The 15,255-nt window shown below is 38.5% G+C and overlaps 1 protein-coding gene across 1 annotated transcript; it reads left to right on the top strand.

The window, feature by feature from the left end:
* Positions 1 to 7,336: 7,336 nt before the first annotated feature.
* On the top strand, positions 7,337 to 9,823 carry LOC6645171 (proteasome subunit beta type-1). Its single transcript, XM_047013466.1, has 2 exons — positions 7,337 to 7,407; positions 9,172 to 9,823. The coding sequence occupies exons 1-2, from the start codon at positions 7,337 to 7,339 to the stop codon at positions 9,821 to 9,823; spliced, it is 723 nt and encodes a 240-aa protein (XP_046869422.1).
* The last annotated feature ends 5,432 nt before the right edge of the window (positions 9,824 to 15,255 follow it).

Raw genomic sequence — 15,255 nt, 5'->3', positions numbered from 1 at the left:
TCTTTTTTACTTATTTTTTCAGAAAGTTTTTTTTTACAATGTCGAACGACTAGTTATCACGGCATTGACTCGTTGAATGATATTTTGTCGAATTGCTCCGAAGTATATTAACTTTCTAAATACAAATATTAAGAAGTTTAAAAGCACCGCTTGCTAAAATCTGTATGAGATAATAACTTGTTGAATTTCAAGGGAATTGAAGGCAAAAGCGTAGCTTTGCATTTATAAAGTTTCAAACAAAGAAAATACAGAGGTTTAGGGTTTTTTTTGTCGATTTATGAGAAAGGCACGGAAACTATTTGGAAGCAATTTAGTTGCCAATTGTAGTTGTCCGTTTACGGATCGAATGGAGTTCCGTTTTGAAAGAAATCATTGCCCTGGCATAGAATTTTTGGTCGGGAGGGGGTCTATGTGGTAAACCGTAAATGATAATCACAGAAATGTGTGTGCGGAAATTCGCGAACGCGACTTATGGTAGTTTAAAATTTTGACACTCACAAAGGTGTATCCAAAAAAATTAGAGCCGAGATTCAAAGCGCCTTTTAAAATCGTTAAGTGCCTCGAAAATGATCGATACGTTGTAAGTGACGTCGAATTTGGTCTATAGCAACTATGAAGCCATGGTTCAATTGGTCAGATGAAACTATTAAAGTTAACGTAAATATAAAGAAAGATCAAAATACGAATAAACAGATCAAAATAAATACAAACCTATGAAAATTTTGTTATCGAAAAAGATCAGTATGCTAAGCAAAGAAACTGAAAAACGCTAAGAATGACAACAGTACACACAGCTATAATACGAGAACCAATAGTCGTCATAAAGAAGATCAGGTGATCCTTACTGTCAGAATGGCCGAATTGAATGTGGAAAAGCTATAATTGAGATAAGAAAAAATATTAAAAAACAATAATGGATTCAATAAATCCTGATGACTTTTCAAAGTCCCAGTTACAAATCTGATACTGGCACTAAAAATTTGCTAGCCGAACGTTTAAACCAACTAAGCCCTGTAGCGAGAGGGCAACATCCAAAAGATGGAGGTACTCGTAACGGAGGTCCATGTAAACGCGCGGGTCCGCTTGGAAAAGATTGCTTGGAGTACCTGAAGAGCATTCTGTATACGACGGACTATGGCGCCGGTCAGACGAAAACGCAGACGATCGGTACGAGCAAAAGCTAAAGAAAAAGAAAATGAACTTCAAGAGTATAATGAATGTCTAGCGAATCGAAAACGACTAGGGCCAAAAGTTTTAAAGCCATTCTAACGATCACGCTTTACAACAAGTTGCCAGGCATCATCAATCTGTGTCTTGCGTATGTTTCCTGTGTGTTGCTCCTTGATGGTTACATGTTTGTTGTGTGGAGCATTATTGTCAAAATTATGTTCCTCAAAAGTCTTTTCACCGCAAGCCGAGTACCATGCAAAGTCAGGGTGGATTTAAATTACGCAATATCATAATAACTGAACCAACTTTGAGTTGCAAGTTATGTGGTGACAATCCTGGTAACCCCAGAGAGTTCAAAAACTTGGATAATTTACTACATCATCGGGATTTGTTATGGAATTTTTTTTTTTTAACGTTTAATATATATTTGTTGAATCTACTCTTAAATTAGAGCCTAAAAACAAGTGAGATTTTTTTCTGAGTCTAGTACTTAAGATAAATCCTGGGATATTGCAGGCGGCCCTAATCACTTGTTATTGGGTTGGTCTGTCATTTCTTTAAAGACGATTTCTATTATTAGTTCGCGTAAGGCGTATTGGCAAGAACATTTGGGTGTGCCTCCAGTTTCGCAGAATACTTTAGTTGTTGAGTACCTATTTCAGATTTTACGCTAGGTATATTTAGATCATTTTGAATGTTGTCGTTTCGTATATACCACGTGGCCCCCGTGATTGATCTTAAAATCTTCGACTGCGCTCTTTGTATAATATCGACATTGCTGGTACTTGCATTTCCCCATAGTACGGCTCCGTAAGTCCAGATGGGTTTCAGTACGGAGTTGTATAGGAGGACTTTATACTCCAGACGTAGAGGGGACCGAGCATTGATGATCCAATGTAGGCTACTCGCTTTCAGTTTAGGCTGTGACTTTTTTGCTTCGATGTGCTTGCGTTAAGTTAGTCTTCTGTCTAGGAGGATGCCAAGGTAAGTGACATCCACGGCTTGGGGAACTGGTACGTTGTTTAGCATTAGAGCTGGACAGTTTCTTCTGTTAAGCGTAAATGTAACATGTTTGCATTTCTGCTCGTTGACCCGGATACGCCATGTTGCTAGCCATTCCTCTACCACCTTAAGGTGTTCCTCTAGTTTTGCAGAGGCTTGTATTGGGCATTTGGATCTGCTAAGGATTGCCGTGTCATCGGAAAAAGTGGACGTTGTAAGTCCTAAACTCGTTGGTAAGTCTGCAGTGTACAGCAGGTAGAGCAATGGGCCGAGTACACTGCCTTGCGGTACACCAGCTTTGATTTCAAAATCAGCGGAGACGGAGCCATTACATCTTACAGCGAATTTCCTATTGTAAAGGTAAGATTCCATGAGTTTGTGTGTGTACTGTGGCAGTTTTTGACGGATTTTGAACATCAGACCCTCCAGCCAAACTCTATCGAAAGCCTGGGCAACGTCGAGAAAGACAGCCGCACAGTATTCTTTTAGTTCGAATGCTGTTCGTATTTCGGATGTTATGCGATTGACTTGTTCAATTGTACCATGTTTTTCGCGGAAGCCAAACTGGTGTGAAGGGATTGTGTTCTCCGATGCCAGAAATGAGTTTAGGCGGATCTGCAGGACCTTTTCAAAAAGCTTCGAAAGACATGGCAGCAAACTAATTGGCCTATAGGATGATGGCTGGGTTTTGTCCTTTCCCACTTTAGGAATCATGATGATAGTGGACTTTTTCCATGTTCTTGGGAAGTAGCCAATTTTTATTATAGCGTTGAACAGTTTGCAGATATATTGTATTTCAATGATAGCTTAAAGTTGTGTGGGCTTTCCACAGAGGATGTTTAGTGCTGGTTGGACTGAGCTTTTCTATGTATTTCCTTTGAGCCCAGCTTTCCTCTTGTCTTAACGCCTTGGAGAGGTTGCGATTAGCTTGCCTTAGGCGAAGTTTTGCTGCTGGTGATCGAGTAATCTGCCATTCTCTTCTTAGACGTCGTTTTTTCCGTTACTAATTGTTTAATCCGCCGGTTCGTAATCCTGTCAACAGGTTTGGTGTAAGAAGAGGCATGTGGAGTAGATACTCTTGCTGCAGCTCCCATCATCGACTCAAGTGCAGAGACGCACATATCAATGTCCTTTGCAGCATCCAGTTTCGGCGAACAGTCCATGTGGGCACTCATGTACATTTTAAATTTAAGCCAATTTGTTTTGTTGTTTGTAAGCCTATATGGGCGATCAAGTACTTGAGGTCTTGTTAATAATGTGAATAGCACTGGAGAGTGATCGGAAGTTAAATCTAGCAGTGTATTCGCAGTGATCCGATTACGTGGAATCCTCTTGGATTCTGCGAAATCAATCAAGTCAGGCACTTTCTGTGGATCTGTGGGCCAATAAGTAGGCCTACCCGGTGAGACGCAATCCATCTTATTGAGAGGGTTGACTATTGTGTTGTACAACTGCTTTCCTTTAGGATTTACCAGGCGAGATCCCCAGTGCGTATGTTTGGCGTTATTGTCCCCTGCTGCAATGAAGCGATCTCCGAGTGTGTTAAAGAAATCGGTAAATTCCTTTTCAGAGATTGAGAAGCGTGGTGGGCAGTACAGGGCAACCAATGTAGTGTTGCCGCAGCTGGTTTGGACGGTTATAGCAGTTGCTTGTAGGTGCTGTGTTTCAAATCTGTTGAGGAACGAGTTTTTATACGGTTTTTGATTAGGATACCGGTCCCGCCATGAGCTTTTCCGTCTGGATGGTTTGTTGCGTAGAAGGCATATTTTGGTATTTGAAAATTATTTTTTGATGTTAAATGTGTTTCCGAAATCAGCAAAACGTCGATTTTACTTGAGTCTAGGAATAGTTGCAGTTCATTTTTGTGAACTCGATAAGCTTCTGGATAAGCAGGTTTTGATTCCGCATAAGTTCGTGCATACAGTTTTGCATGAACGTCATATAAGTGGTCATGTTTTGATTGAGTGAGATCAATAGCGCCTCTAGACCACTTGGAGTTTGCTGGCCAAGCTCTGGTGCGCTAGGTTGCGGATTCTGTAGATGGCGGAGTGACGGAGATGTCTCTTTCGCGGGCTCCGTCTGTCCAGTTCGGAGCACACTAGCGAAGGATACACTAGGACTGGTTGTAGCAGTCATGTTGGATGATCTAACAGCCTTGGCGAAGAAAACCTCCGGTGTAGTTTTTGAGGCGTTGAAGGTGATTTTTGGTCCAGCTGGGGGTTTGCGCCCGTTTAGGTGTGATTTAAGATCCTTGAAGACAGGACTCTGTAGTTGGCCGTGTGGTTCCTTCCACAGTTGCTGCATAGTCTTAGTGCGACGATGTTTCTGTCCTTGGTGCAAATTCCATCTTCATGATGTTCGCCGCAGCCAACACACACTGACCTAAGATTGCAATTGTTAGAGGTGTGGTTGTATTCCTGGCAGTTTTTACACTGCGGTGGTTGGCGTCTCTTATGGGGCTCTTCTACGGTGATTCTTCTGTAGGCTGTAGGTTGTAGATCGGGTGCACTTCATTTGGCTTCGACCGCTTTGCATCTGGTTGGAGCTCGATTTTAAAGAGCGGCTGTGCGACTTTGTTCCTGTTGATGATGTTGACAACGGACTTGACCGCAAACCTTTTTTCCAACCTGAAACCCTTTACTGCTTTTTAGTTGGTGATATAGAAGTTGATGTTATCATTACGGAGGTACTTTTCGATGATGCGGAAATTGTCCTCAGTTTGGGTTTGACATTTAATTTCTTTAATGTTACACCTATTAAGTGGGGTTACAACAAAGTTATTTGCCCCTACTGTTTCTACTAGCTTCGAAATCAGGGCGCTGCAGTTGGCTCCACGGATGTATAAAGGGGGTGGTCTAGCCGATTTAACTTTATCTACAGCGCCGGCTTGATCGTCTTGCTGATCGGCAAGAATTTTAAAACGATTCCCGCTAAGGGGTGCTACTCGTTCATTTGGTTTGGTTATTTTCAGCGTATTGCCACTTTTTTTCTTTTGCGGGCTTAGCTTCCGCTTATTTATTTTAATATATCTGTCCATTCCAGTTTGGACAGAAGTCGTTGGGTTTACTATTGTGGCTGACTCTGGGCGACTTGTCGTTGACGGCTTGAGGCAGGTCAATACTTCGGCAGACGTTGCAGTAGTTGCTGTCAACGAGCTGACGGTGCTGGTTGCTGTCAACGAGCTGACGGTGCTGGTTGGTGCGCGTTGTTGCGTTGGACCGAGAGTCGACGCTCCCGTTGTTGTTGTACAATTAATTCTTGTAGCTGTTGCTGGTGGGGATCGAGAGAGCTTGGGCCCGAATTGGTGGACATGGCTTTTGTAAAAGTTAAGCACTTTGTTGTTGCAACTTAGTATTTATTGCTATAAGAGCAATCTTTGTTATGGAATCAACGGATTTGTATGTCACCAAATCGTCATCGAGTTTTGATTGAATGGTGCATTTAAGTGCGTGTATATCTTATTCTTTGCGCGAGAATTGCTCGTTGACTTAACCAAGAATAATTCTAATAATTCTCACTAATGTTTGGGAAAACATTATGGAAACAAATTAAATGCAACTAATCAATTTTATTGATTTCATTAAATTAAACAACTAAAAGGATATTTAATTAATACTTATGGTAACTGCAAACACGTTAACACCACATACACACACACCGAAACACACACATCGTAACTCTCAAAGGACCTTGTACCTGCATATTTCACGCCTTGCAGCCATTAAACAACCGAACGCCAGTTTAAAAGCGTCGTCGAGGAAATTTTATTACCCGTCCAAACTACAAGAATAACAGCTCAGCTAATTATGTGTCGACCTTTGTTACATAAAATAAAATAACACACACACACTTAGCCACACACATGCACAGAAATCACAAAACCAATAAATTTAAAATTGCAAACATAACATATTTTGACAAATTTTGCAAACAGAAAAAAACGAATGATGGGAAAGGGAAAAGTTTTGCCTCGAGACCTCGATTTCGGTTTGTTAGCATGGACTTAAAAAATACTCAAGCGTCTCCGCGTCTGAGTGAAACTTAATTAATACAGAAACATTTTCCAATGGTGTTTTCTTTTTTTTCTCAACTTCTTTTCTTTTCTTGTTTTCCTTGCTGCAGGACGACATATCAAAGAACCCATCACGCTCCGAGTTGAGCTTTGTTCCGACCAGACGACGATGGCAAATCGATAACATGCCGTGCGGAAAATCCAAATGTGAATGGCCTGTATTTGGAGACCCTGTGGAAATTGAATGTCGTTTGTAAGTATTACAAATTGTGTTTAAGTATAAAACAAAATATCAAAGAAGCTAACATCGGCTATGCGGAAGTTTATATACCCTTGCAGTCTTTGGTAATAATAATTTTACATGTTCAAAATTTGTTTTCTGCAACTCAATTCTTTAATATACAAACAAAACAATTTTACCCATTCCCAAAGCAAAGCAACGCACGCATACACATACAGTTCATGTAGCGTTGCGTCTGTGTGTGTATGCATGTACTCTGTTGATGACAAAAGACGTAGTAGACAGCAAGCAGCGCTGCCGGCAGAGCCGATTATTATATTGACTGTAACTTGTGTTATATTTATCCAATCACATTCAAATTTTGGGATCTGGGGTTTTATATCAAATATTATCACATATGTAAATTTCATAGCATACTCCGATGTTTATGAAACTGTTTCTTCTAGTTCTTCTAGAGCTATATGATATAGTGGTCCGATCCTGATGGCTTTCATACTTTATACTTTCATACTTTATTTTTCCCGGGTAATAAAAAACACCGAAAAATTTCAGCCCGAGAGCTCTTAAGACGGCTGAGTAAAACGCATTCGCACAGACGGACGGACGGACAGACGGTTGACGGACATGGCTATATCAACTCAGCTTCTCATGCTGATCAAGATTATAATTACTTTATGGGGTCGGAAACGTGTCCTTCTGTGCGTTACAAACATCTGACCAATTTTATAATACCCTCTGCAAGGGCATAAAAAAAAATGAATGAAAAAACAGCAAAAAAAAAAGGCAAATGTCGACAGCAACCAAAAGTTAGACAGCGGCAAAGGCAAAATTTATTACGTCGGTGATGTCGTCGTCGTTGTGAATAATTTGCCAAAGGGCCAAAGTAGAAGAAGGAGGCATTCGGCCTGATGATGAGGAGAGGAGCCACCACCAAATTGCTGGGTATACAGTCGCATTTTTTCTTCCCGGTGATGCGCGGAGAGTAAGGATGAAATATGTGGCCTAGAAAATGTATGGCAGGCGCTTAAACTAAATGAAGGACTTTTCGTGTACCCAAAAGAAAATTTTATTTATCAAAATCAGAGAGAGAATAAAAAAGAATAAAATACAAACCGAAACTTTTTGCCAAATTAGGTCGATTTATGCTCTATATATAGACCATAAAGGTGGGAAAAATTGTAGAAAATTTGTTTGGGTTCTTTAACGCAAAATGTCAATGTGACAAGCCAAATGAGTAGCAATATAATATGCACAATCGATGATAGATTTTGATAAAGCGATAAACTCTTGAATTTTTGGAAAATTAGACAAGAAAATGCAATTTTGAACAGACATGAGATAATTGTCCACTTTTTTAATAGCCAATAAAGAGTCAACAAAATTAACTCTTGTATTAATAGGATTTTTAACCTGATCATAGTTTCTGTACTTTTTTTAATTTGATTTTTATCTCTAACGATGAAACTCTCATACAAAAGTTATCAAAATATCTACTTGACGCAGTTTTTCAAATAAAACAGCATCGTAGCAACCACGAAAAACAATAGGAAAGCAGTATTTCGAAATCAACGTAGGCTTCACAGTCTATAATAAAATTGTTTTATTGTTTGGAATATCAGAATTTCTCACAACGTTTCCAATCTGCTAGTCAATACATTTACGTATTTTGTACAAAAAATAAAAAGAAATGAAGTAAGTAAGTCGTCTCGCCGACTTGGGTATACCATACACCAGGTAAAACAAATATTTAAAATTTCGAAAACCAAATGTATGTCTATTAAATTGTTTTAACATGCCTCATACCATTTGCTATCTCGCTCACTCTACAAACACACGAGCACTCTAGCGCCGCCACTAGCCAACGGCCAATTCTTCCCTTATGGATCGCGTAGCAAAATACGTTCATACGTAATTTTGTATGTTTCTAGTCCGATTTCAATCAAATTTGGTAGTTTGATAGAAATAAATAAGATTTATTAGTCTGCCGGTTCGGTTTTTTCTAAATTATGGAGGCGGCAGTGGGCGTGGCGACATATTAAAATATATGTATTCTGCGCGCATACTAAGTCAATATACATACTAAATTTGGTTACTTTAGCTTTGTTAGTTTTCGAGAAAATCTGTTTTTTTTAATTCTCGGGGGCGGAAATGGGCGTGGCAAAATTTTTAAATAGTCAATATCTGCGCGTCTATTAAGCTAGCTTACATACCAAATTTAATGTCGGTAGCTTTCATAGTTTTTAAGAAAATCAGAGTTACGTAAATTCCGGGGGTGGAAGGGCTCGTGGCAAAAAGTTGGAACAATTATTTTCTACGCGCTAACTAAACAAGTATATAACCCAAATTTGATGTCTCTATCTGCCATACTTTTTAAGAAAAACAGTTTTATGTAAATTTCGGGGGCGGAAGGGGGCGTGGCAAAAATTTGAAACAAACTCGATAAGCGTACATACTACACGAGACTGCATACCAAATTTGGTGGCTCTAGCTCTTATAGTCTCCGAGATCTAGGTGTTCATACGGACGGACGGACGGACGGACAGACGGACATGGCTAGATCGACTTGGTTTTTGATGCTGATCAAGAATATATATACTTTGTGGGGTCGGAGATGCTTCCTTCTGCCTGTTACATACATTTTGGCGACTTAAATATACCATTTCACCCTATGGGTGTATGGTATAAAAATATACTAACACTCTTCAAATGTGGATAGTTTTTATCCTATTAACACCGATGAAAATAGAACTGTTACATCTGCCAGCATCTTCAATCCTCATGAATATATTGGCGGTACTCTGGTGGCCATTGCTGGTAACGATTTTGCTACAATTGCATGTGATACGCGCTTGACCAACGATTTCAATATCCGGAAGATGCGCAGCCAGAGCAAACTATTTGATGTTTCACCACAAACAGTTCTGGGATCGGTTGGTTGTCGGTGCGATACTCTAGCTCTTGTCTCTTTGGTACGCAGTTTCTCGCTCAAGTATGAACTGGATAACTTAATGCCCGTTTGCCCCGATTCGTTGGCCAGTATGCTAACACGTACCAAGCTTACACGCCAGTACTTTGTGTCCACTGTGGTTACTGGCATTGATTCCAAAGGTCTGGGAGCTGTATATTTCAATGATCCAATTGGAAATTATCTACGTTTACCCTATCATATTTCTGGAACTGGTGGACGCATAATATTGCCTACTTTGAACTGGTTCGAAGGTAATGAGGAGGATCATATGAATGCTATAACAACATCGCTGACTGTGGATAAAACTGTGCAAATCTCAATGGAGGCATTCAGGGCAGCTCGCGACTGTGACAGTTTTACAGGGAATTGTATGTTTATAAATATTATTACCAGAGAGGGCGTTCAGTTCAAACAGCTGCCCCTGCCTTAGGACAAGAATGGTTTATTTTTTGTTAATGAATTATAATCCACGCAGGAATATTTGGCATTAAATTAATTCATGTTTTATTTCCAAGTTCAAATTTTCTGTAAAACTTAATAAGCATTAAGCGAGAAGGTTGGTAATTGATGCTTTTTGAGACGATTCTCTTTGTTATTGGACTCTTAGAATTAATTTAGAATGATAATTGATATTTCAGTCTTGTCTTCAACCATTAACCATGTAATTTGCTTATATTTTTCGGGTGAATCTACTAATTTTATAGTCGACACATTTAATGCTCTCAGTCCAAACGGATTTAATTAAATACAAAAACATCAAAAGGATAAAAAGGGATTTTAAGTTCTTGCCAAAATCTTTTTTGGTTTCTATAGTTTCCAATTTAGGCCCTTGTGCGTTATGGGTACATCGGGCAATTTTGGTAAAATCACATTTAACTTTCTGCTCAGGATTGTTTAAAATTAAAATTTCACTCAATACATACACCATTCGAAATCAATATGCCCATGTTGTGTGTGTCCCATTTCGTTTATATAAATTAAGCTCTACTCTCGAATTCCAAACCCAACCCAAATAAAAAGGACTACTGCGGACATCGTAAAAACAAAAAGAGTAAATGAAAAACTGTTCCTAAAAAATTTAGTGAAAACACATCCATTGACTCCATTGATATTCATATATGTATATTAATATGAAAATTGGTAAAATAACAAAATATTCGGATTAGTCTCTAAAAATAACAGGCATGGGAACTTTTAATATAAGAAATTACTATTTATTTTATATTCTTTGGAAAATGCATAGCTAGACGATCTTAAATTTAAATAGTTGAAAGTATACATTTTGAATATCTAATATCAAGACACAGATATTTGTTGAAACATTTCCGGATTTGCTGACTAGTATAAATATTAAAGTAAGAGATACATTATTTGGCCAATAAATTTCTCAACGTTTGAATAAACATAATTTAAAAACAGAATTAGATCCAAACCACATCGGATGACTTCTTTTGGCACGGATGACTTCTTTTGCGCCACCTTGTATGTATATACATACATATATACCTGAAAGTTTGTTCGTTTATTGTTCGACCTATTTAGAAACCACTGACTTGTCTATCACTCACTTTTTCCTTTCAGTCCTACTTTCGAATTAACTTATAACTGAACCATTTAATGTTCTTTGATAAAACTTGCACACGAGGGAAATAACCCATTAAGAATTTTAACCAATAGACTCCCCTTAATTTTGAAGTGTGGGGCCTTCTTATGCAATAATGTTCACCATACCTCCTCCATAAGGCGTGAGTTATTATGCCAAGTTCGTTTTTAGCTTCTCTAGGCACGACATTTGCCAAGGCCATTTGGCATACTTTATGCCATTGCATAATTTGGTTTATATCTATGTGCTAGGAGAATCCGAGTGCGTACGTTTTAAAATTTATAATGTAACATACACACACACACACATAAATACAGAGCAATAAGAGTAAAACGAAAGCTGTCAGGGGGATGCAACGGAGAGGCAAGACTCAGACAAAGATGGAAAAGAAAAGTCTTATAAGCAAGTAGCGGCAACGGTACTTAAGATACCCTCTTTAAAAATTATTAATACAATCCTTTGCATATCTGAAAATAACTAAATTTCCCTGAAAGATTTTATGGGCGACTTTTTATACCCTTGCAGAGGGTATTATAAAATTGGTCAGATGTTTGTAACGCACAGAAGGAGACGTTTCCGACCCCATAAAGTATATATATTCTTGATCAGCATGAGAAGCTAAGTCGATATAGCCATGTCCGTCTGTCCGTCTGACCGTCTGTCCGTCTGTCCGTCGGTGCGTACGCGTTTTACTCAGCCATCTTAAGAGCTATCGGGATGAAATTTTTTTTGGGAGCTTTTTTTTACCCGGGTGAGATAAAGTATGAAAATCTTTGGGATCGGACCACTATATCATATAGCTCTAGAAGAAACATTTTTGCAAAAATTGGAGTATCCCCATGAAATTTACCAATATGATAGTAATAGATATAAAATCTCAGATCCCAAAATTTGAATCTGATCCGATAAATAGAACACAAGTTACAGTCAATATAAATCGGTTCAAACGCTGCCGGCAGCGCTGCTTGCTGCCTACTACTGCCATCATCAAATCAACAGAGCACACGCATACACACACAGACGCAACGCTACATGAACTGTATGTGTATGCGTGCCGTGCTTCGCTTAGAAAATGATGGAAGAAGAAAAACTTGTGGTAAAAAGAGAAATAATATTTTGTTTGTGTATTGATGAATTGAGTTGCAGGGAAAGAAATTTCAAAAAGGAAAAATATTATTGCCAAGTATACTGCAAGGGTATATAAACTTCGGCATAGCCGAAGTTAGCTTCTTTGATATTTTCTTGGTAATGCCTGTTGCAAACACCTTGACGACCTTGTAATACCCCAATTATTCTCTACACCATGGTAAAGAGTAAAAACATGCAATGCAATTACAGACGTCGTAGAGAGATTCCCCCTGCAGCATTGCACACGATACATATCCCAGAGTAACTAGGTCCCTATTGTTCCATTGTTTATGGCTTGGCAACATTGGCTCCGCTTCTGTCTTGTTTTAACTTTCATGGGTTCTCTTCTTGTGCGTGCTTGGCATTTGGTAAAAGCGAAAGCTTGTGTCACACACATACACAAACATACATATATATATATATACTATAAATTGAATTTAAACCGGCTCGAGGTCAATCTTACAAAAGAAGATTATTTCAAAGGTAACACACAAAAAGGTGAGCATGTTGTCTGTATAGCTATTTCAAGAACTACCAAGTTCTATCATCAGCAGACTTTGCTAAAGAACTCCAGAATTGCAATAGCCATACCATGTCTTCAACGCTAAAACTAGTTGGGAATTACATTGCCAACTAAATGAAGCGAAAAAAGCTGGCGAAGCCTACAATACCGAAGACCACCTTTTGTGCATTACCCTTAGGCGCTATGAAATATTAGTGTAAGAGCTTCGCCCTTAACAAACTAAATTCAAGACCTGTTTCTTTTTATACACGGTATATTGTACCATATAGAAAAAGGGGTTTTTTTGGAATAAAATTCCAAAAATAACGGCGTGCCTTCCGTTAGTGTTATCTGGTTAGAGATTGCGACCTATTGAAATTTAAATTGAATTTAAACAGGCTCGAGGTCAATCTTACAAAAGAAGATTATTTCAAAGGTAACACACAAAAAGGTGAGCAGGTTGTCTGTATAGCTATTTCAAGAACTACCAAGTTCTATCATCAGCAGACTTTGCTAAAGAACTCCAGAATTGCAATAGCCATACCATGTCTTCAACGCTAAAACTAGTTGGGAATTACATTGCCAACTAAATGAAGCGAAAAAAGCTGGCGAAGCCTACAATACCGAAGACCACCTTTTGTGCATTACCCTTAGGCGCTATGAAATATTAGTGTAAGAGCTTCGCCCTTAACAAACTAAATTCAAGACCTGTTTCTTTTTATACACGGTATATTGTACCATATAGAAAAAGGGGTTTTTTTGGAATAAAATTCCAAAAATAACGGCGTGCCTTCCGTTAGTGTTATCTGGTTAGAGATTGCGACCTATTGAAATTTAAATTGAATTTAAACCGGCTCGAGGTCAATCTTACAAAAGAAGATTATTTCAAAGGTAACACACAAAAAGGTGAGCAGGTTGTCTGTATAGCTATTTCAAGAACTACCAAGTTCTATCATCAGCAGACTTTGCTAAAGAACTCCAGAATTGCAATAGCCATACCATGTCTTCAACGCTAAAACTAGTTGGGAATTACATTGCCAACTAAATGAAGCGAAAAAAGCTGGCGAAGCCTACAATACCGAAGACCACCTTTTGTGCATTACCCTTAGGCGCTATGAAATATTAGTGTAAGAGCTTCGCCCTTAACAAACTAAATTCAAGACCTGTTTCTTTTTATACACGGTATATTGTACCATATAGAAAAAGGGGTTTTTTTGGAATAAAATTCCAAAAATAACGGCGTGCCTTCCGTTAGTGTTATCTGGTTAGAGATTGCGACCTATTGAAATTTAAATTGAATTTAAACCGGCTCGAGGTCAATCTTACAAAAGAAGATTATTTCAAAGGTAACACACAAAAAGGTGAGCAGGTTGTCTGTATAGCTATTTCAAGAACTACCAAGTTCTATCATCAGCAGACTTTGCTAAAGAACTCCAGAATTGCAATAGCCATACCATGTCTTCAACGCTAAAACTAGTTGGGAATTACATTGCCAACTAAATGAAGCGAAAAAAGCTGGCGAAGCCTACAATACCGAAGACCACCTTTTGTGCATTACCCTTAGGCGCTATGAAATATTAGTGTAAGAGCTTCGCCCTTAACAAACTAAATTCAAGACCTGTTTCTTTTTATACACGGTATATTGTACCATATAGAAAAAGGGGTTTTTTTGGAATAAAATTCCAAAAATAACGGCGTGCCTTCCGTTAGTGTTATCTGGTTAGAGATTGCGACCTATTGAAATTTTTAGTTTTTAAATTGAATTTAAACCGGCTCGAGGTCAATCTTACAAAAGAAGATTATTTCAAAGGTAACACACAAAAAGGTGAGCAGGTTGTCTGTATAGCTATTTCAAGAACTACCAAGTTCTATCATCAGCAGACTTTGCTAAAGAACTCCAGAATTGCAATAGCCATACCATGTCTTCAACGCTAAAACTAGTTGGGAATTACATTGCCAACTAAATGAAGCGAAACAAACTAAATTCAAGACCTGTTTCTTTTTATACACGGTATATTGTACCATATAGAAAAAGGGGTTTTTTTGGAATAAAATTCCAAAAATAACGGCGTGCCTTCCGTTAGTGTTATCTGGTTAGAGATTGCGACCTATTGAAATTTAAATTGAATTTAAACCGGCTCGAGGTCAATCTTACAAAAGAAGATTATTTCAAAGGTAACACACAAAAAGGTGAGCAGGTTGTCTGTATAGCTATTTCAAGAACTACCAAGTTCTATCATCAGCAGACTTTGCTAAAGAACTCCAGAATTGCAATAGCCATACCATGTCTTCAACGCTAAAACTAGTTGGGAATTACATTGCCAACTAAATGAAGCGAAAAAAGCTGGCTAACCAGATAACACTAACGGAAGGCACGCCGTTATTTTTGGAATTTTATTCCAAAAAAACCCCTTTTTCTATATGGTACAATATACCGTGTATAAAAAGAAACAGGTCTTGAATTTAGTTTGTTAAGGGCGAAGCTCTTACACTAATATTTCATAGCGCCTAAGGGTAATGCACAAAAGGTGGTCTTCGGTATTGTAGGCTTCGCCAGCTTTTTTCGCTTCATTTAGTTGGCAATGTAATTCCCAACTAGTTTTAGCGTTGAAGACATGGTATGGCTATT

This window comes from Drosophila willistoni, unplaced genomic scaffold (assembly GCF_018902025.1).
Source record: "Drosophila willistoni isolate 14030-0811.24 unplaced genomic scaffold, UCI_dwil_1.1 Seg87.1, whole genome shotgun sequence".
Classification (NCBI taxonomy): Eukaryota; Metazoa; Arthropoda; class Insecta; order Diptera; family Drosophilidae; genus Drosophila; species Drosophila willistoni.
The sequence above is the reverse complement of the archived record's forward strand: the minus strand, read 5'-3'. Positions and strand labels throughout refer to the sequence as shown.

Excerpts from the sequence above, each read along its gene's own strand:
- LOC6645171 (XM_047013466.1), top strand. The coding sequence starts at position 7,337 with ATGAGGAGAGGAGCCACCACCAAATTGCTGGGTATACAGTCGCATTTT. Across the intron at positions 7,408-9,171 it reads TTCCCGGTGATGCGCGGAGA|AACTGTTACATCTGCCAGCA; the intron begins GTAAGGATGAAA and ends CGATGAAAATAG.